The 24,525-nt window shown below is 37.7% G+C and overlaps 1 protein-coding gene across 1 annotated transcript in view; it reads left to right on the top strand.

Annotated features, from left to right (window-relative positions):
* LOC126263695 (Down syndrome cell adhesion molecule-like protein Dscam2) overlaps window positions 1-24,525 on the top strand; it is a 284,179-nt gene that overhangs the window by 88,125 nt on the left and 171,529 nt on the right. The window contains exon 11 of the mRNA XM_049960822.1: window positions 7,384-7,526. Coding sequence (XP_049816779.1) covers window positions 7,384-7,526 — 143 coding nt within the window. The remainder of the gene's footprint in view (window positions 1-7,383; window positions 7,527-24,525) is intronic.

A 24,525-nucleotide genomic window follows, 5' to 3' on the forward strand; every position in this document is an offset into this window, starting at 1 on the left:
AGAAAATGTGCTTAGATGAGTTCATTGACAAAAAGTTACTCTTGGATACTGCTGCTTCTGTGTCCTTGCTAAACTAATTTCCTCACTTAGGTTTAGGGTTGCTCCCTCTGCAGGCACTTGAGACAAATGTTTCGCCCTATGAATGTCATCATGTGCCTTTACTGGGAATGTTTTCAGTTCCACTTACTTACATCCAAGTCACTGATACAGGAAATTTTCTAGTGGTAGTTGACCCCAAACAATGTTTAAAGACTCTCTGTGGTTAACAACCAATTTTGGAGCTCATGTTCTGATGTTACCATTCATCGATTTACTAAAAGTCCTTAACATAAGTTTGAACAGTTAAAAACACTGCAAATGGTTCAAATGGCTCTGAGCACTATGGGACTCAACTGCTGTGGTCATCAGTCCCCTAGAACTTAGAACTACTTAAACCTAACTAACCTAAGGACATCATACACATCCATGCCCGAGGCAGGATTCGAACCTGCGACCGTAGCAGTCGCACGGTTCCGGACTGCGCGCCTAGAACCGCGAGACCACCGCGGCCGGCAAAAACACTGCAGATGAGTAGATTGGAACACAGTGACAATGTACATCATAGAGAACCAAAATCTTTGAATAGTAATACACAACTAAATCTATTTTCAAGTAGATATTGATCTCCAGGAAACCTAATTCAGTTCTGCCTGGTTTTACTTTGTGATGTAACATAACAACCAGGCAAAACTTTTGAATGTTCTATTTATTTATTCTTTCCATTTGCACCAGAATGTATAAAAATTTGTACACTGAACGTTTTCCACTGAAAAAACTTTGACAAAGACTGTTGAAGTTACTGGTGAAATTACTATGAAGTCCAACTCCCTTAGATTAAATGCACACTAAGAAGCACACACTGGGCTCTTCCAGTGGCATATAAATAGGTTACCATAATACATATATTTTGAAGTACTGTTAGTGCTTAAATGTGGTTAAACTTATAATAAAAAGTTATGCTTTTACGGACATCCAAATTCTACAAAAAATGGAAACTCTCTTTACATAAACTGAATCACTATTAAACATGTTTTCTCAGTATAAAATTCTATTAGTTACATTTTGTTAACAATTACTTTGGAAAATGCTAATTTACTTTTTTATTATGAAATGATTTTTATTACTAACATTTGATATGAATCTTGATCTAGTAATGAGTATTATACATCTAACAATTTGTAACTGAAATTTCAGGAACTGATACCAAAGTAATTTTCTGTGAAAGTAGATTTAGGTAAAATTATGATAATTCAAAAACTGGAAACAAGCCTATTTGTGTGTAAAGGTAGTTATAATCCCATATTCAAGTGCAATCAAGAACAGTCATATCTGCACTCATCTATGATATATCTGTTCTGTACAAAACCATGAGAGCAAATTCATTCATATTTTCATTGCTTTTTTGTGTGTGTGTGTGTGTGTGTGTGTGTGTGTGTGTGTGTGTGTGTATGTGTGTGTCAAGTACCATTTGGCTCATCATGATTGATTCTTTTTCTCATTTCCCTTTTGTGTTTCACTTGTCTCAGGTCTCCAGTGCTGTCTTTGCAGCCTTGGAAAGAATCTTTGCCCTGGAAGGCACCTCACACCTCTTGGGTTCTGATAGTGGGACAACATCTAGATCTTTTGACTTCAAACAGTTTTATGCACATAAATAAGATTCAACACCTTCATACTGCGCCTTTTTACCCAGTCTCCAACAGGTGTCTGGAACACTTTATCCATTTAGCCACACCTTCAACACCCATGTCCATTAGAAAATGATGTACAATGCCACACTTAATTCCCTCCGTAGTTTTCTACCAACTTAAAAGTGATGCCCCAATTGAAGACCACAACCCTGTGGAAAGGTTGCCTGGTCATCCTCACCACACCCTCTTCAATATGCTGTGCCCATAGCTGGTGGATGTTGTCGTCAAGGCCAATCACTTGCGAGTGGGCACTGCAATCCGATACCACTTAGTCTGGATCCACATGAAGATACCTGTCTGTCAAGGGTCTATCTCTGCAGTGTAATCAAAATCAACTTCATCTTTGCAATCCTGGTCAGCAGCCACTGGCTTCTTTGTCCTAGGTGGACCCTCCAGTCCCATGAAGACTTATGCATTTTCCATCAAGGCTCATTCTGCCTCAGCTTCCCACAGTGACACTCATTGACACTGATTTGCCACCTTTCCCGGTGACAGCCCTCTCTGACCACGCAACACCTGTGTCTACTCCCACAGAGGTCATTGCTAGGATGAGGAGGGGGAATATACTGGCATCATCCATTGTCACTATGAGAACCAAGCAGCTGGCACAACTTTACTGTTGACTGCTGTGACATCACTATCCAGAAGGCACTTGCCATCAGGCATTTGGCATGAAAACTGGCCCAGCATACATCTGAGTCAGCTGTGATGTGATCTGCAGATTGTGCAGCAAGTGTGCTTTCCTGAGGAGAATCCTCTTATATTTCTTGTTGTAAGTAACATGGGGAGCACCTTCATTGTTGCGAGTAAACACAGCCTTTAAAAAAGGTAATATATAAGCCTTATTGTAAGTAGTTATTTTCTACACAAAATTCCAGTGAAATCATGTAAATTGTAAGCTAAAACAGCTGCTGTTTAATATGGGTGAGGAAGCAGCACCTTTTTTTCCATATAGTATCTTTTTTGCTAATTGATGTGGTTAAATTTAGCTGGCATAAGTATCAACCGCATCAAACAAAATAGTGACGCTTTATTTATTTTTAATATAGAATGCAGATTAAAGTTTTATGATTTGCTGCTCTCTTGTAAATGTATACCTTGGCTCACTCTGCATCTCTGAAGATTCTCTTTCTTGATTGTAACTATAAAACACAAGTGAAGGAATAGTTAAAATAATTTATGAAATACAATAAAATTTATTTATGAAAGATAATATTAGATAACTCTGTAGGAGCTCTTTGTTTGCTCTAAATAATTTCATTTTGAGGAATAATGAAGACTTATGCATTTTGCATCAAGGCTCATTCTGCCTCAGCTTCCCACAGTGACACTCATTGACACTGATTTGCCACCTTTTCCGGTGACAGCCCTCTCTGACCACGCAACACCTGTGTCTACTCCCACAGAGCTCATTGCTAGGATGAGGAGGGGGAATATACTGGCATCATCCATTGTCACTATGAGAACCAAGCAGCTGGCACAACTTTACTGTTGACTGCTGTGACATCACTATCCAGAAGGCACTTGCCATCAGGCTTCTGGCATGAAAACTGGTACTGCGAACAGCTGAAAGCAAGGGGAAACTACAGCCGTAATTTTTCCCGAGGGCATGCACCTTTACTGTATGATTAAATGATGATGCCGTCCTCTTGGGTAAAATATTCCAGAGGTAAAATAGTCCCCCATTCGGATCTCCGGGTGGGGACTACTCAGGAGGACGTTGTTATCAGGAGAAAGAAAACTAGCGTTCTACGGATCGGAGCGTGGAATGTCAGATCCCTTAATCGGGCAGGTAGGTTAGAAAATTTAAAAAGGGAAATGGATAGGTTAAAGTTAGATATAGTGGGAATTAGTGAACTTTGGTGGCAGGAGGAGCAAGACTTAATAGGGGTATTGCAGGAGTAGGTTTAATAATGAATAAAAAAAATAGGAGTACGGGTAAGCTACTACAAACAGCATAGTGAACGCATTATTGTGGCCAAGATAGACACGAAGCCCACACCTACTACAGTAGTATAAGTGTACAAGTTTATATGCCAACTAGCTCTGCAGATGACGAAGAAATTGATGAAATGTATGATGAGATAAAAGAAATTATTCAGGTAGTGAAGGGAGATGAAAATTTAATAGTCATGGGTGACTGGAATTCAAGGGTAGGAAAAGGGAGAGAAGGAAACATAGTAGGTGAATATGGATTGGGGCTAAGAAATGAAAGAGGAAGCTGCCTGCTAGAATTCTGCACAGAGCATAACTTAATCATAGCTAACACTTGGTTTAAGAATCATGAAAGAAGGTTGTATACATGGAAGAACCCTGGAGATACTAAAAGGTATCAGATAAATTATATAATGGTAAGACAGAGATTTAGGAACCAGGTTTTAAATAGTAAGACGTTTCCAGGGTCAGATGTGGACTCTGACCACAGTCTATTGGTTATGAACTGTAGATTAAAACTGAAGAAACTGCAAAAAGGTGGGAATTTAAGGAGATGGGACCTGGATAAACTGAAAGAACCAGAGGTTGTACAGAGTTTCAGGGAGAGCATAAGGGAACAATTGACAGGAAAGGGGGAAAGAAATACAGTAGAAGAAGAATGGGTAATAGTGAAGGCAGCAGAGGATGAAATACGTAAATAGACAAGGGCTATGAGAAACCCTTGGGTAACAGAAGAAATATTGAATTTAATTGATGAAAGGAGAAAATATAAAAATGCAGTAAATGAAGCAGGCAAAAAGGAATACAAACGTCTCAAAAATGATATTGACAGGAAGTGCAAAATGGCTAAGCAGGGATGGCTTGAGGACAAATGTAAGGATGTAGAGGCTTATCTCACTAGGGGTAAAATAGATACTGCGTACAGGATAATTAAAGACATATGGCGAAAGGAGAACCACTTGCATGAATATAAAGAGCTTTGATGGAAACCCAGTTCTAAGCAAAGAAGGGAAAGCAGAAAGGTGGAAGCAGTATATAGAGGGTCTATACAAGGGCGATGTACTTGAGGACAATATTGTGGAAATGGAAGAGGATGTAGATGAAGATGAAATGGGAGATATGATACTGTGTGAAGAGTTTGACAGAGCCCTGAAAGACCTGAGTCAAAACAAGGCCCCGGGAGTAGATAACATTCCATTAGAACTACTGACAGCCTTGGGAGAGCCAGTCCTGACAAAACTCTACCATCTGGTGAGCAAGATGTATGAGACAGGCAAAATATCCTCAGACTTCAAGAAGAATATAATAATTCCAATCCCAAAGAAAGCAGGTGTTGACAGATGTGAAAATTACTGAACTATCAGCTTAATAAGTCACAGCTGCAAAATACTAACGCGAATTCTTTACAGACAAATGGAAAAACTGATAGAAGCTGACCCCGGGGAAGATCAGTTTGGATTCTGTAGAAATGTTGGAACACATGAGGCAATATTGACCTTACGACTTATCTTAGAAGAAAGATTAAGGAAAGGCAAACCTACGTTTCTAGCATTTGTAGACTTAGTGAAAGCTTTTGACAATGTTAACTGGAATACTCTCTTTCAAATTGTGAAGGTGGCAGGGGTAAAATACAGGGAGCGAAAGGCTATTTACAGTTTGTACAGAAAGCAGATGGCAGTTATAAGAGTCGAGGGACATAAAAGGGAAGCAGTGGTTGGGAAGGGAGTGAGACAGGGTTGTAGCCTATCTCCGATGTTATTCAATCTGTATATTGAGCAAGCAATAAAGGAAACAAAAGAAAAGTTTGGAGTAGGTTCAAATGGCTCTGAGCACTATGGGACTTAACATCAGTGGTCATTAGTCCCCTAGAACTTAGAACTACTTAAACCTAACTAACCTAAGGACATCACACACATCCATGCCCGAGGCAGGATTCAAACCTGCGACCATAGCAGTCACGTGGTTCTGGACTGCACGCCTAGAACTGCTAGACCACCGCGGCCGGCTTCGGAGTAGGTATTAAAATCCATGGAGAAGAAATAGAAACTTTGAGGTTCGCTGATGACATTGTAATTCGGTCAGAGACAGCAAAGGACTTGGAAGAGCAGTTGAACAGAATGGACAGTGTCTTGAAAGAAGGATGTAAGATGAACATCAACAAAAGCAAAATGAGGATAATGGAATGTAGTCGAATTAGGTCAGGTGATGCTGAGGGAATTAGATTAGGAAATGAGACACTTAAAGTAGTGAAGGAGTTTTGCTATTTGGGGAGCAAAATAACTGATGATGGTCGAAGTAGAGAGGATATAAAATGTAGACTGGCAATGGCAAGGAAACTGTTTCTGAAGAAGAAAAATTTGTTAACATCGAGTGTAGATTTAAGTGTCAGGAAGTCGTTTCTGAAAGTATTTGTATGGAGTGTAGCCATGTATGGAAGAGAAACATGGACGATAAATAGTTTAGACAAGAAGAGAATAGAAGCTTTTGAAATGTGGTGCTACAGAAGATGCTGAAGATTAGATGGGTAGATCACATAACTAATGAGGAGGTATTGAATAGAATTGGGGAGAAGAGGAGCTTGTGGTATAACTTGACTAGAAGAAGGGATCGGTTGGTAGGACATGTTCTGAGACATCGAGGGATCACCAATTTAGTATTGGAGGGCAGTGTGGAGGGTAAAAATCGTAGAGGGAGACCAAGAGATGAATACACTAAGCAGATTCAGAAGGATGTAGGATGCAGTAGGTACTGGGAGATGAAGAAGCTTGCACAGGATATAGTAGCATGGAGAGCTGCATCAAACCAGTCTCAGGACAACAACAACAACAACAACAAAATTATATGCAAACAAAAGTTTGGTGAATGCTGATGTGACACAAAATCAGTTCATATGTACTTAAACTAAAACTTGTCCAGTTGCTATGTCATGATTAATTTCTGTTTATCATGCATATTTCTTGTGTACGAATATGCTAATAAAACATTACTCCAAAATTACTAAAATTGAGTTTGATAATAGTCATTTTGTAAACAGCAGCATACAAATGATGAAAAGTACTTTCATGACAGTGTCTTTCCAGTGTAAACAATTAAGCAGTTTGTCTGTCTGTTGTTTTCATACTTTGCAAAACTGCTAATGTAAATGTGATTTACACATTGCGATACTGTTAGTGCTACAGATATGCCAGCTCAGCTTTTCATTTAGCATCATGTTCATTTCAGCCATCACATTTCATCTGCATAGCATCTGAACATCCAATTACTGACTGGTCTCTCCTTTGCCTTCCCATTTTCAAACATAGCAATTATTTTTTCCTTTTTCTTTGTATCGCTACCTCTGCAAGAAGAATTTTGTACATCTGAACTTTGATTGTTTTCAAATATATTTACTGTCTACATCAAGGCAATGATTTCTTTTTTGAATGTATTGCTATGTTAATCTAATTAGATATCAGCTTCCAGCATATGAAAAGAATAAAAAGAAAAGGAAAGGACAGATAAAAATATAGTACATCATCCAGATTCCCAGTTCAAGAGATAACACTCAGAATCATAATGGAAGCAAAGAGTAAATAAAATAGCTATTAGAGGCTTGCTCTATTGTTCACATAACTATCTTAATGGAATTCACAAAACTAATGTACATTATGACATTCTTTCTTTGGTTTATTACCTTTTGAAAGAAACAACAGAACTACTTAAAATTAGTTTCTCCTTTTAGTTCCAGGTCCACCAGAACATATCAAAGCATTGGCAATGACATCTGATAGCATCATGGTAGCATGGACAAAGCCGGCTGAGCCAAATGGAAATATAGTGAAATACAATGTATACATTAGCACTACCCAGCAACATGGAAACAAGGTAAATTTTGCTTATAGGAAGGAAAAGACCACAATTAAAATGCCATCAGATAGAGATGAAAAGTGTGATAGGCCTACCAACAATACCGGTCCACAAGCTCACTGAACTTGAAAATCCATACTGTCCCATTAACCTTCCTTACCCCATGGTTCTCGTTAAGTTCACTGTATCTGTCTTTTATTGAACATTGTAATCATTAAAATTTGTGTAATTGGATGCTCAATAGGTACAAATTCAAGTAAGGGAGGGATGTCCAAAATGGGGCAGTCTTCAGGTCATCTTAGAATAAGCACTTCCATTTTTGTGCTGATCTATGGATCTACTTGCAGTCAGTCACTTGACTTTTTCCTGTCTAATCATTCAAAAATTCAATTTCCTACATGCGTTTTTCTCTCTTTTCCAAACAGATGATCCTCAAGCTGGTGTGTGCATTTATTAATAACCTATTACCATTTAGTACTTAGACATCTTTTTGTATTTTTCGTTGGATGTTTTGTCTGCATACAATCAAATAATGAAAAATAGTCCAACATCTTACATAAAATATGGAAGTAATTCAAGCAGAGGCCAACTTACAAAGTGTGGCAAAATTATTTCAGAAATATGAGATTAGATTGGTGGTGTGCAGTGGCAGTTGGTAGATAGCATGTAGAGTGGTGTCAACACAATTTAAGGGTTGGAACAGTCATGCATGCAGCACATTAGTTTTTCACAGCCCTTACTGCTGTAAAGTTTGTGTCTTCAGTTCCATATCTTTTTATCACATTTAATTGGTGGAGAATGAATCACAATGAGTATGATCCAACTTGGAACTAAACTGCATCAACTTCCAAAAATTCCTTTATTTTTTTCATTTCTTTACTTCCTCATGTCTTCTCAATGCTAATTTGAAAGTGTGCCGGAAATATTCAATCTCAGAGGCACCTATCTCTGTCTATAGATTCTCTGAAAAGAGAATTACATCTGGAATGTCTTAATTGGTCCAGTGCAACTACCCACTGAAAAGAAGGTACAGAAAACGTCAAAAAAATTGTACTCTTCACAACCACATAAACATATGATATTTAAGTACAACATGGTACAACACTTCCAATGTCCCTAACATTTGCTTGCTTGTCATATGTAATTTAGATTTAAATTAAGTGTAGTACAGTCAAGTTCCTACAACTTCAGTTTGTCTCTGCATACTAAGTTAGAAAAGCAAAAATAAGATAAAATAAACACTGTATATTTAATAGCCCATTCATGTGTTCATAAAATTTTACTTGTGCTCTTCATACAGAAAAGTAAACATTCTAGTTACTACAGAAAATAAAACACACATACTGCAGAAAAAACTACAAAACGTAGACATGATACTGCCTCAGTATGCTTTGACACAATAACAAGCAACATTAACCTTGATTGCTAAAGCACTTAAACAATAAAACACTGAGCATTTCACTGACAGACATAATGGCAATGTAGTCAGGAACAACTTTAAATTTGACACCAACAGAGACTTCTCAGCAGAGTTTGGCTGACAGATTACTTCTACTAAGAGAAGAAAAAAATTTTTTCACTGAGAATGCACAACATGCGTGAAAGTGCCTGGAAGTGATGCTCCTGAACTGAACTGAACTAAATGAAAACCATTCACATTTCAGTCAAAATACTCTTCTTCCCATCCTGGTGAAATTATTACTTTATATGCTACCATGGCATCACTTTAAACCCACTCCTACTACATCAAACCTATACTGAGAAGATAATTTGGCTATAATCTACTGTCAAGGAATATGACAAACTCAAGAAAATATGGATAAATTAATTTTTTTTCCACTGTTAGACAAACACTAAGTTTAAACTATTAATGTCAGTTTAGTGTCAATTTATCACACAGGGCAGATGAAGTAGACCCAGAAAAAAAAAATTTTGAAACTTGCTAAAACCACGTGGAGGGTGAGCATGTTTTACTCATCTTTTGTCCCGTACTGTAACAGCAATTCTGGTGAATGTCAGTAGTATGTTTCAGTGACAAACCTGATAATAAAATGAACCTGCAAAATTTTTGTCTCCAACAAAATAATATATGTGACAAAATATTAATAAAAAATTTGTTCTAAAGATTTAAATTACCGGTATATCTGGTATGCAATACACTATATACAGATTGGAAGTCTCTTATAAATTATGGCAACAGTGGGTACATTAGCATGTGACTTGTACACAGTGACAGCACTCACACAGATTCATCACTTATTGTTCACCAAAGGTTTAAATTTGAAGACAACAAATACGAACAATAACAATACACACAGTAATATCAACAGAAATACACAAAATAGTTCACAGAACAATGAGACCTTTTTTAAGTAGGAAAGAGGGACAGGTTAGAGACAGGGGAGGAGGGGCAGATCACAAAATACATCTAAGAAAAACTATCCTATTATGAAGAAGAAGGGAGGCAAGATGAAGGGAAAGGCATCAGAACTAGTAGGAGGCCAATGAAGAACATTATTAAGCATTTTACATAAGACATTCTCACCGTGGGGTTCCTGCAGCTGTCACCACATCCCACATATATGAGGTCTGTTCAAAAAATTCCAGAACATTTTAATTTCGAACAAATGATGTGTTGGAGCGAAATGCAGTTGGCACTCCTGCACATGGCTGTGTTTAATGTGTAACTGCTGGATGTTTCATTGGTGTATGTCTATTATTGATTGTTCAGTGTTGTACTGAGTAGAATATCATTTCACACAGTTTGCAAGTTTCATGATGGCAGCACTAGAGGAGCAACATGTTTGCATTAAATTTTGCTGTAACCCATGAAAACATTTACAGAGATACACCAAATGGTGCAGGAAGCCTATGGTGATGAGTGATTAAGCCTTACGGTGTTACAAATGGTTCACACAGTTTAAAAATGGCCAGACAGAAGTTAAAGATGACCCTCATTCGGGACACCCTTTGACATCTAGCAATGATGCTCTTATCAGGAACATCAACAAATTGTGGGTGCCAATCAAAGACTGAATGTCAGAGGGACTGCAGAAGAATGTAACGTTTCAGCTGGATCCTGACACAGTGTCTTGGAATGTATCATGTTGCCACCAAGTTGGTCCCACGGCTCATGAGTCAAGACCAAAATGACCTTCACCTCACAATCTGTGAAGAGCTTTCAGATCACGTAAATGAGAAAAAGATGTTACTTGAGAGAATCATAACTGGGGATGAGCTGTGAGTCTATGTTTATATTGTTTAGACTAAGGGTCCATCTTCACAATGGGTCAGGAAAGGTTTCCCAAGACCCAAGAAAACTTGCCCGGTCAGGTCAACTGTCAAAACCATGCTGATAGTTTTCCTTGATGTTGAAGGATTCATCATGAATTCATGCCACAGGGAAAAATTGTTAATCAATGGTACTATCAGGAGGTGTTGCAACTCCTGCAAGAAAATATGAGGAGAAAACATCCTGAAATGTGGTGAGGCAATTCATGGCTTTTACTTCACAGCAACACAACCTCACATTCATCCCTGTTGGTGCATGACTATAGCACAAAACTAAATCACTGTGCTGCCTCATCCTCCATACTCTTCAGCCCCTGTCAACTTTTTTTTTATTTCCAAAGCTGAAAATCCCATTGAAAGGACGAAGATTAGCAATCATAGACAAGATGAAAGAAAATTCACAGATGCTGCTTCGCATGGTCCAACAGTGGGCATACGAAGACTGCTTCCAGAAGTGGGAACGGCATTGGGAACAGCGTATCAATTGTGGAGGAGGGTATTTCAAAGGAGACGATGCACCTAAGTAAAAGTGTAAAAATTTTATGGAGGTAGTTCCAGAATTTTTTTAACCAACTTTGTATGTCACCAAGAGCTTCTATCAAGGCTTCCTTGTCTTCTCCTATTTTTCTTTTTCTCATGGCCTCCAATATCCCAATTAACCAGCCAACCTTCAGTCTTCCTCTTCTCCATCTCCCATGAGGATGATCCATTAAGATCTTCTTTGGCCATCTGTCATCTATCATTCACGTTGTATGTCCACACCAGACAAGCTTCCATTCTTCTATTCTATCTATGATGCTCCCCAGAATATGGGCCACTTCCCTGCATTTTTTACATGGTCTCACTTACATATTCTAAATGATTTTCTGAGATACCATAGTCCATTTCTATAACTCTCAGTTTATGTTTGTCCAGTTTTATATTATATTTTTCATCATTTACTTATTGATCTGGAAATCACTGGTAATCAATTTAAATTCTCTGGATTCATAAGTAAATGATACAAAAAGGGATAAAATTCAAGGTCTCCAGATTAATAAGTAAATGACAAAAACAAAAGAAGATAAAAGTCTAACAAACATAAGTATGACATGTGTTCAAAACAATAATTGTAATTTTGTATGTTGTATTAGTCCGATTCACATGATATTTACCTTTTTGTGTTGGTAGACACAACTGAAGACTATCTGTACAGTGTTAGCCTGTATTCAGCAGTCAAAGTGTATTATAGTAGTATCAGAAGTAGTTTATTTGGTATAAAGATGGATTAGAAAATTTGGTGTTATATTTTGCTATAATGAGGAAATATAGTTCAGAAAAGTTTTAGAATAATGAAAATGATAGACTGCTGCTCACCATATACAGGAGATGTTGAGTAACAGACAGGCACAGTGGAAAGACTGCTAAACATGTGAGCTTTCAGTAAAAAGGTCGTCTTCTAATGTAAAAAATACACATTCACACAAGCACAATCCACGCACTCATGACCATTGTCTCCAGTTACTGAGGCCAGACTGTGAGTAACTGCACCTGATGGAAAAAGCAATTGAGGTGATGGGGGTAAGGAGGAGCTGGGCCTGGGAGGGGAAGGGATAGTAGATTATAGGTGAGGGAGGGTGCAGTGCTGCTAGTGTGAGCAGCAACAACATTGTGAGGACAGAGTAAGGCTACTAGGTGCAGTTGGAAGGTTTGAGGGATGGAAGGGGGGTAGGGACTGGGGGAAGAAGCAGAAACATAGAGAGGGAAGAGAGAGAGAGAGAGAGAGAGAGAGAGAGACTAGTTGGTACGTTGGTGGAATAGAAGGCTGTGTCATTCTGGAGTGGGAGTGAGGAACCATCATCCTTCACATGGGTGAAAGGGGCAGTGTTGATTGGTTGGCTGGTTAGTTATGTGTTCCATGGATCATTTTGCACAGCAGATCACAATGATGTGGAACAAGCCATTTAACATTTACTCACAAATTAATTTGTGCATTTGATTACATCCACTACCTTTTACACATTACAGTAATAGAAATTATTCTACAGAATAGGAGTTGTCGAGGAGAAACTTTCTCAGTTTGTTTTCAAATTTTACTTTGTTCTCTGTCAGACATTTTATATCACTGGATAAGTGATCAAAACTTTTTGTTGCAGCATTGTGCACCCCTTTTTGTGCTAAACACAACCTTAATGTGAAGTAATGAATGTCATTTTCCCTTCTGGGGAGTTGGGTTGGTCGTTTTCGGGAGGAGACCAAACAGGGAGGTTATTGGTCTCATCGGATTAGGGAAGGATGAGGAAGGAAGTTGGCCATGCCCTTTCAAAGGAACCATCCCGGTATTTGCTTGGAACGATTTAGGGAAATCACGGGAAACCTAAATCAGGATGGCCGGACGTGGGATTGAACCATCATCCTTCCCTTCTGGTATTGTAATTACATATGTCATTGTTCCTTTTTAGCTGCAGTGGATTATTTACAACAAACTTCACGAGGAAATAAATATACCGTGAAGCCGTAGTCAGAAAGCACAACTCCTTAAATAGACGCCTACAAGATTATCTTGTGTGGGCGCCACATATTATTCTTACAGCATGTTTTTGCAAAACAAAGACTCTCTTTCTTAAAGATGAGTTACCCCAAAACATTATTCCACATATCTTTATTGAATAAAGATATGCAAAATATGTCAGCTTACTGATTTGTCTCTCTCCAAGATTATCAATGATTCTAAGTGCAAATATGGTTGAATTAAGTGATTTTAGGAGTTCCAAAATTTGCTTTTTCCAATTTAAATTCTCATCAATATGGGCACCTAAGAATTTTGAAGTTTCCATCCTATTTATTATTTCTTCAGCATGTGATTCACTTATTGGTGTGTCTGACTTCTTGGACACTGAGGTGACTAATAATAATACAGTTAATTAGAACACCATGAATAAGTAATACTTTCTTAATTACAACAAAATTTATCTTTGCTCACCAGGCTCAGCTGTAGCCAGAAGTCTACATGTGCAAACTTGTGGCTCAGAACACAGTAAAAGAGCCACGATTCCTGAGTGGCAAACCGATTCAAGTTCAGAAAGGCTTTACTGTGGCTTCACTACAGTAACTATAAAACACAAATTCATAGACACTTGTTCACACAGTTCTGATAATATTGGCACTTACACACAGCTCACAGGAGATGGAAATCTCTTCATTTCTTGATTGTTGACATGGACTGTGTCACTGCGAGTAGGCAACAAAACAACATTACTCCATTAGAAACTTCCTGGAAATGGACAGGATCTGACCTTGAACAGAGCTGCCCTCCTGGCCTCTGGCGATGTTATTTCAGGGCAAAGGGACAGCAATGTGCCATGGATCTTCAGGAGGCACTGCCTCTTCCTGACATCTCATTGGTGCCTCATGATACCTGTGCAGTATCTCTGCTGTTATCGATACTTCTTGTACTGCTCTTGGTACTCATGACACCACAATTATCATGGTGTAGTACCCTAGGTGTGCAAATCTGAATACACTGTGTCTTTTTAAAATTGAGGACGAGACCATCCACAGAAAATCAGTCAATGATTCTTTTAAGAACTCTGTTTACCATTTCTTCTGTTTGTGTATGTATGCTTGGATTGATTTGAATACTAGTCATCTGCAAAAAGAACTAATTCTTCTTCTTGTGTACTACATGGAAGATCCATTAAATATGTGAGGAACTATAGTGGACCTAAGATTGAGCCTTGGGAACCCCATATGTGATTTCTCCTCAGTCAGAATAATGTCCCCAGACTAAGCTGATTGAATTACTAAGTAAAAGTTTTTGCATTCTTTTGATTAGGTACAGCATTATCCATTGGTTGCCTATGCCACCAACCCCATAAACCTTCAATTTATCTAGGTGAATACTGTGATTCACACTGTCAAATGCCTTACATAGGTCACAGAAAATACCAAACAGTGCTATTTTAGTACATAATGCTTGTAAAACCTGGTGAGTGAACAAGTAAATGGCACTCTCAGTAGAGCAATGCCTCTGAAATGCAAACTGTGATTTGCTGAGGATATAATTGTTGCTAAGGTGAGATATTATTCTAGAATATATAACCTTCTCATAATTTTTGGAAAATGATGTGAGCAGAGAAGTAGGTCAGTAGTTATTGACATCTCTCTTATCGCCTTTCTTAAAGAGGGATTTAACAATAGCATAGTTCAGTCTCTCTGGAAAAATGCCTTGAGTTAGTGATGAATCACGTATTTTGGATAAAACCAGGCTTATTACATGGGAACAAATCTTTAGTACTCTATTCGAAACACCATCAGAACTAGATGAGCTTTTATTTTTGAGAGAATATATAATTTTCTTGATATCAGAAGCAATAGTTCGTGATACATTCATATGACTAAATGTTATGCAACGTATTTTATCAACAGACCACTGTGGTTTTTCTCTTGAACTGTTTGTCCTTATGCTTTTTACTATATTTAAGAAATGATTTATAAATACATTTGCTACCTGCAACACATCATTTATAGTTCTTACATTCAGTTCTATAGTGATGTTATATTGTTCTGTGGCTGGTTGTCCTGCCTCTCATTTAACAATATTTCATGTAGCCTTCAGTCTGTTGTCAGAATTACTGATTTATGACATTATGTGCATGTTCCTTGATCTCTGTTAATAACCTTTCTTAGTAATTTTGAATAGTTTTTGTAGTGTGCACCTGCTGCAGAATCCCTTTTGTTCTTGCCAAAAAGGTAATTTCCCTTTTCCTTTCACAAGATACTTTAGTCCCTCTAGTGATACATGGATTTTTACATGACTGTTTAGTGTCCATTCTGATTAGCTATTTTCAAATAATATCATGAATTTACCATCAAATAGATTACATTTTATGTTAGTTTATGGTTCATTATAAATTTCATCCCTTGTCATCTCCTATAAACTGTTCTTAAAACGTTTGTATTGGAGTCATTAATTGTTCTAACTGATTTACACGGGTGAGTATCCATTCTGTAAGGCACTATGCTATTTATCCTAACAAACTGTGCATCATGATCAGAGAGAACATTGTGCTTCACCAAAGAAAACATGATCAATTAAGGTCCTAACATTTTTATCCACCCGTTCTGGAAAGTTAATTATAGAGATCAAATTGTAGGATCCAAATAAGGTTTCCAGATAGTTTTTCCTAGCAGAGTCCTTTAGAAAATCTACACTGAAGTCACCATGAAGTATTAACTCCTTGCTGTTGTCTGGCTGATAGTACACTAAGGAATCAAATATTCATGCACCTGTGGTCCAGGGGTAGTGTCTTTGACTAGTAATCAAAATAACCTCAGTCCTGGGTTTGGAACCTGCCACCGGATAAATTTTGATTAATAATCAGCATTGGTGGCCTAAGACTTCTGTATGAGAAGTCACTCTCATTCTGCAATGGCCTTGTCAAAAAGGGCAGAGGAGTCAACAGAGGTTCAGGGCACTCTCTTGTCCTTGGTGTGGGAAACTGGACCTAGAGGTGGAAGAATCAGCAATGATCAACATCATGGGAATGCAGAAGGCAACAGAAATCAGTGCATTAAAGACACATGTACCCATGGGCATGTGACCTGTAATTGACAAAGTGTTATGATGATCTCTCCATTGGCAAAAGATTCCAGAATAGTTTCCCATTCAGATCTCTGGAAGGGGACTGCCAAAGGGGAGGTGACCACAAGAAAAAGGTTGAATAACCAATGAAAGGATAACATTCTGCAAGTCCAGGCATGGTATGTCAGAAGCTTGAACATGGCAGGGAAGCTAGAAAATCTAAAAAGGGAAATCCAAAGGCTCAGTCTAGATATAGTAGGGATCAGTAAATTGAAATGGAAAGAAGGCAACGATTTCTGGTTAGATGAGTTTAAGGCAATATCAAGAGCAACAGAAAGTGGTACAATTGGAGTAGGTTTCATTATGAATAGGAAGGTAGGGCAAAGAGAGCATTACTTGAACAGTTCAGTGACATTCTTATCAGAATTGACAGCAAACCAACCCCGACAACAATAATTCATGTGTATTTGCCGACATCGCAAGTTGATAATGAAGAGATAGAGAAAGTATATGATGATATTAAAAGGGTAATGCAGCATGTAAGGAGAGATGGAAATCTAAGTCATGGGGGACTGGTATGCAGCTGTAGAGGAAGGAATGGAAGAAAAGGCTACAGGAGAATATGGGCTTGGGAGAAGAAATGAGAAAGGAGAAAGAGTAATAGAGTTCTGTAATAAATTTCAGCTAGTATTAGCGAATCCTCTGTTCAAGAATCACAAAAGAAGGAGGTATACTTGGAAAAGGCCAGCTGATACAGGAAGATTTCAGTTAGATTACATCATGGTCAGACGGAGATTCCAAAATCAGATACTGGATTGTAAGGCATACCAAGGAGCAGATATAGACTCAGATCACAAGGTAGTAGTGATGAAGAATAGGCTGGAGTTTAAGAGATTAGTCAGGAAGAATCAATACACAAAGAAGTGGGATACGGAACTGCTAAGGAACGACGAGATACGCTAGAAGTGCTCTAAGGCTATAGACACAGCAATGAGGAATAGATCAGTTCGCAGAATGCTTGAAGAGGAATAGACATCTCTAAAAAGAGCAATCACAGAAGTTGGAAAGAGATACATAGATAAAAAGAAGGTAACTGATAAGAAACCATGGGTAACAGAAGAAATACTTCAGATGATCAATGAATGAAGGAAGTGCAAAAGTGTTCAGGGAAATTGAGGAATACAGACATACAAGTGACTGAGGAATGAAATAAATAGGAATTGCTGAGAAGCAAAGAAAATGGCTGCATGAAAAATATGAAGAAATCGAAAAATAAATGATTGCCAGAAGGACTGACTCAGCCTATAGCAATGTGAAAATAACCTTCAGTGAAACTAAAAACAAGGGCAATAACATTAAGAGTGCAATGGAAATTCCACTGTTAAATGCAGAGGAGAGAGCAGAGAGGTGGAAAGAGTACACTGAAGGCCTCTATGAAGGAAAAGATAGGAAAGGAAACAGGAGTTGATTTAGAAGAGATAGCAGATCCAGTATTAGAATGAGAACTTAACAGAGCTTTGGAAGTCTTAAGATCAAATAAGGTAGAGGGGATAGATAACATTCCATCCTAATTTCCAAAATCATTGGGGGAAGTGGCAACAAAATGACTATTCAAATTGGTGTGTAGATTGTTATAGTCTGGCGACATACTCTCTAATTTTCAGAAAAATATCATCCATACAATTCTGAAGACTGCAAGAGCTGACAAGTGGGAGAATTATCACACAATCAGCTTAACAGCTCATGCATCCAAATTGCTGACAAGAGTAATATACAGAAGAATGGAAAAGAAAACTGAAGATGTGTTATATTATAATCAGCCTGGTCTCAGGAAAGGTAAAGGCACCAGAGGGGCAATTCTGATGTTGCAGCTGATAACACTGGCCAACAAAAAAAAATTTGAATGTTCCCTGCACTTCATGAGTCAATTCTCACAAATTTTGAGTCAAGAAAAACGAATATGACAATGAAAAATTTTCCTCAGCTCTAATTTCTGTGATACCACTAGGTGGAAGTATTTCATGTTAACGGATTAAGAAAAGAGATACATTTAAATTATGTATGCTAACAACACTGAGTGTGTATTTGAATTTTTTTAAATGGTAGTTTCATTTTGAGAGTTCTCAATTGCTGGAAGAATACCTCACAGATGGTTGGGTCTGGAGAGTGGCTGAGTGAGATTGTCATCTTTGAGCTTGCCTCTTGTAACAGAGTTCCAGAGTATCCCTACGCAAAGACCAACAGTAATTTGCAAGCATTGCTTCATTTCAATGGCCCTCATATCTTTGTTCCATAACAGAATCTCCTAATGGAATCTTTCTCCATGTTCATCACTGACAGCTCCACAACTATAAGGGAAAAAGCCTGGATGGGAGCGGAGAAAATAGATTTTATGGGGCATGTTGCATCCATTGTTCTGGTATTTTTGCAGGGGCACTGTCACCAGCTGAGTGTAGTTATCATCTCTTTTGCTGCCTAAAAATCCACGAACAACTCCCTTGAAGGCTTCCCAAGCTTCCTTTTCTTTCCCTCCTAAAACTTGGTCAAATGCAAGATCCTTTACAAGTTCTCAAGTCTGTTGCCCAATAAAAATACCTTCCTTAACTTTTGCATCACTTAATTTTGCAAATTTCTCTGTTGTGTACTTAAATCCCCATCCTTCTTGGTTCATACCTTTGACAAAATGTTTCATCAAAAACAACCTGATATGCAGCAGAAGAAGAACATCTTTTGGGTCCAGGAGAGGCTTGGTAATGACATTTTTCTCACCAGGATTAAGATTTCTTGCTGGTCAGTCTGCTTTGATATAAAGCAATTTCCTATCCCTACTGCCCCACATACATAAGAAGCAGCTATGTTTTGTGTACCCCAGTTGCATTCCTAAGAGTATGGCAATGACATTTATATCACACAGATATTTATGTTCATGATATTTGATTAAGTCCAAGAGGTCTGTCATATTTGCAGATGTCTCCTTCATGTGAACTGCATGACCAACAGGAGTAGAAGGAAGGCAGTTGCCATTGAGAAGTAACAAAGATTTCAAACTAAGCTAAAGGAAGCATCCATTCAGTTGGATCATTGTTCAGATTCAAAGATTTCACTGAGCCCTTAATGTCACACCAAACTACAAGATTGTTTTTGTTCTCCAAAACAAAAAGGAAACAGTTCCATGTAACATATTCTGTACTAAGACTATGACATAAGTTTCGAGAAGAGTCCATCGCTGCAGTCAAGACCCAAGAATTTCTGCCTTATCCTTTGACTGGTCAAGGTCTCTAATGAGATCACATAATTCTGCTTGACTCAGTCTGTGTGGTTTATCATCTTTTCCCTCAAAATCAGGGTCACAGGATGTGGAAGGCTTGTTTGGTTCTTCTTCTTCTTGTTCCAGACAATCTCTATTTTCTATTTCAAACACATAATTTTTGGAAACTGGTAAACTAATTGAATGCAGAATGATTCAACTAACAGAACAAAGATTCAGGTACTGAACTGTTCTTCTTATCTTCATAGACAATCCTGCCTTTATAGGTGGAGTTGAACAGAAATAACAGTCATCTGTTTGATTTGTAGATTCCTGCCAATCCATAGCCACAGCAAAAGCCATAGATCGTTTCTTATTTTTCAGCCATTCTTGCAGCATAACTGAACATGCATTGCAACATGTATGTGGAGCCCAAGACTCATCCTGGTCCCCTACTTTCATACCAAAATAACGCTGATAGGCAATCTTCACAAGAGGTGTCAGATTGTGTTTCTGTGAAGAAGATGTTGTTTCACCACAAATGTAACAAAAATTATTCATATTATTTACATATTTTCATGGTATTGTTACAAATTTTACACTACAAAATCACTCTCAAACCAGAAATTCTGTTTTAATCACAACACAAACTATATGAAACTCAGTCACAGCAACAATATCTATGTTTGTGACTTACAAACAGCTTAAGAGAATCTGTGTTTTATCATTGGACAGGTGTGCCAAGTCTGAAAATAAAATTTCCCCCAAACTGAAAAAAATGAAATGTCACTTTATCTCCAGAGCAAGAGCTAATATGTCATTTTTATGGATTTTTTAATTCAGCAGATGGAAATAAATAAGGATTAACTATTTTTGAGCCCAAAACATTTGCATTGTTGCCCAATGTAATGGAAGCAAAACCACAGAAAAATCAAGACACATTCATATGATTTGTTGACCTGGAAAAAAATTCAACAATGTGAAATTATGCAGGACATTCAAAATTCTGAGAAAAATATGATTAAGCTGTAAGGAGAGATGGGTAGTACGACAAGAGCCAAGGGAAATAAGAATGGACAACCAAGAACAAGATGCTCAGATTAATAAGGGTGCAAGACAGGGATGTAGTCTTTCACCCCTGCTGTTCAATCTGTACATGGAAGAAGCAATGATGGATATCAAAGAAAGGTTCAGGACTGGAATTAAAATTCAAGGTGACAGGATATCAATGATACAATGTGCTGATGATGCTGCTAACCTGAGTGAAAGTGAAGAACAATTACATGATCTGCTGAATAGAAAGCACAGTCTAATGAGTACAGAATATGGATTGAGACTAAAGCAAAGAAAGATGGAAGTAATGAGAAGTAGTAGAAATATCATACTATACTGTCGTGTGACTAGGGCGGGTAGACCGTTAACCGGGTGCAAGCCTTTCAATTTGATGCCACTTTGTCGGCTTGTGCTTTGATGGGGATAAAATGATGATGATTAGAACAACACAACACACAGTCCTTGAGCAGAGAAAGTCTCCAACCCAGCCAGGAATCGAACCCAGGCCCTTAGGATTGACATTCTGTCACGCTGACCACTCAGCTACTGGGGGCAGACAGTAGTAGAAATGAGACTAGCAAGAAACTTAACATCAGGATTGATAGTCATGAAGTAGGGGAGCAAAATAACCACTGATGAACAGAGAAAGGAGGACATCAAAACAGAGTAGTACTGGCAAAATGGGGATTCCTGGCCAAGAGAAGTACACAAGTATCAAACATAAGTCTTAATTTGAGGAAGAAATTTCTGAGAATGTATGTTTGGAACACAGCATTGTATGTCAGTGTAACACGGACTGTGGGAAAACCGGAGATGAAGAGAATCAAAGTATTTGAGATGTGGTGCAACAGACAAATGTTGAAAATTAGGTGGACTGATAAGGTAATGAATGAGCAGGTTCTGTGCAGAGTCGGCAAGGAAACAAATATGTGGAAAACACTGATGAGGAGAAGGGACAGGATAGTAGGACATCTATTAAGATGTCAGGGAATGATTTCCATGTTACTAGAGGGAGCTGTAGAGGGTAAAAACTGTAGAGAAAGACAGAGATTGGAATACATGCAGCAAATAATTGAGGACATAGGTTGCAAGTGCTAATCTGAGATGAAGAGGTTGGCACAGAAGAGGAATTTGTGGTGGGTTGCATAAAACCAGTCAGGAGACTGATGACTCACAAAAAAATGAGGGATATTAATGACATTTTGAAAGTAGTAGCTACACTATTCAGGGGTTGAAGGAGAAGACTGCCTAGTGTCTCTGGGTGAAGCCTGCAGGATAAGTGCAGGACAGAAACCTTGGAATAGTTTATTGATATAGATACTGAGAGATTTGGTATTAGAGAACTTACATTAAGGCTCCAGGGATGGTAGCATTTCATCTGGAAGTGAGGTGGCAGTTGTTAAAGTAAAACTTCACACCCAGGTACCAACCCGTTAACAGGAAGACAATCAAATGAATTTTTCTTCGTGGGGACCACAGTTATGGAGAACTTTTTGAAAAAAGTTTCTGCCATTTGACTCTAATACTCATTTACTTCATACAATCATTATTTCAGCTTTATAATCATTCTCAAGTGCAAGTTCAATTGAAAATTAATAAAGCATACAAATCACACAGTACTAGGTTTAATTTGAGAAACAAAAAGTTGTTATATATTTGAGAAATTCACTTACATCTCACAAAATGTCTGACTTGCTTAAATGACATGTCATCATCAAAATAACGTATATCTGGTATTATAAACCAGTCTTCATATTACAGAACATGAGTACATATCAAATATATATAATATGGCTGTCATTTTGCACTGTGGATGATATTAAAATACTGTACAGCATACTTGACAGTTCTGACAGCCAATATGTACTATACAAGAACTGATGTTAACATTTGTCATAACAGCACAGATTGTTACAACACAACACCACTATGTAAACCATATGACCTTTGTATTGCCAAAGGCATTACTAGGAGAGATAAATGGGACTATTTATTTGGCTAAGTATTTAATGTATCCATATAATACAGGATCATAACAGCCTCTTAAAGTTATACAATGCAATACTCCATTCTCAGTACATAAATATGTCCATTGTTAACTGTACAACAAAACATGATTCCTAACATAACTGCATAGATGCAATATTACAAGATGATAATCCACTGATTCTTGGTGACTATAAAAGGAAGGATACATATGTGGCAATATGCAAGAGACATGTGAAAAGAAGGTAACACCACAAAACCAAAAAAACAGCTCACATGCAAAATCCTTAGCCAGAGCACACTCAACGACATTCCCTACACATTCCCATAACATAACAGTGCCTATAATATCTACCTAAAACACAACTGTACATTAGGAGGATGATGAAGGGAGGAATGAAGAAGGTGGTGGATGGCAATTGAGGGGTAGGGGGGGAGGTGTATAAACAAAAGATGGTACAGTTGTAAGCTGTATTATGTACTTAACCATATGTTGCAGTATTACATGAATATCCATTATTTTTGTTCTAGTGCAGTCTTACTAATTACAGAACATGAAGATCCAACGACGTGTACATAATATGTTCTATACACATTTCTAAAGTGACATATCTGTATATTCATTTTTAAATAATAAAATGAGAAATCTATCACAAATTGTTAGGAGTTATTCAAAATTAAAAATTATTCTATACTGCTGAAAGGTGCTACAAAACATATGCTTATATTATAGAGGTAGTACATTAAAACTAACTTAAAATCAGTGGCTCTGCTAAAAACAAGCATACTGTCACAGGTTTGGTGGTGTTAATACCTAGACAATATGGGCCCAGTAGTTAAATAAAAGAAAATGGGGATTGGGATGGATGGGGAGGGAGTGCGTTGGAGAAAGGGGTAGGAATGGATGAAAGATGGTACATTGGTATACATACTACACTGTGTATATGAGCATTCATTGCTGTATTACATAAATATCCATTTAATTTCATACTGATGGAGGCTCAATAATTGCACCAAGTGGAGATCTGAAACATACATAAGTCACTGCATATACACTTTGTAATCATAATGTATTACCTCTATAATATAAGCATACATCTTACAGAACCTTTAATCAATATGTATTAGTTTTTAATAATTCCTAGTAATCTTTGATATATTTCTCATTTCATTACCTGTAAAATGAATATATAGGTATGTCACTTTAAATATGTGTATAGAACCTAATGTATGTGTTGGGTCTTCACACATTGTAATTAGTTAAGACTACATTAATATAAAATCAAAGGACATTCATGAAATACTGTAGTATATGATTATGTACCTAATGCAGCATACTGATGTACCATCTTTTTTCTAGCCCCCCTCTGTCCCCTACACCTCTGCTCCAACTCCCTCTTCCCCTCTACACTGTCCTTCACCTTCCCTATAATCCCCCCACTGTCATCCACCATCTTCTTCATTCCTCCCTTCACCCTCCTCCTACTATGCAGTTGGACTTTAGGTAGTACGCTAAAGACACTTTTGTTTTGTGAATGTGTAAGGAATATTATTGATCATGCTCTGGTCCAGGAATTTGCAGGTGTGTGGGTTGACTGCATTTCACATGACTCTTGTGTACTGCCTTTTATGTAAGTCACCAGGAATCAGTGGATCATTGTTTTATAATATTACATCTATGTCATTATTTTAGGGATCAATTTTTATTGTACATCTAGAAAATGGCATATTTCCACACTGATAATTGACTACTGCATTGCAGCACTATAAAAAGCTGTTATGAGCAAGTATTACAAGGAGTATTATAAGGATACGTTAAACACTTAGCCAAATAAATACTCATGTTTCCCTCTCCTGGTAATGCTTTTGGCAAACCA

The sequence above is a fragment of the Schistocerca nitens genome, chromosome 6, assembly GCF_023898315.1.
Source record: "Schistocerca nitens isolate TAMUIC-IGC-003100 chromosome 6, iqSchNite1.1, whole genome shotgun sequence".
Classification (NCBI taxonomy): Eukaryota; Metazoa; Arthropoda; class Insecta; order Orthoptera; family Acrididae; genus Schistocerca; species Schistocerca nitens.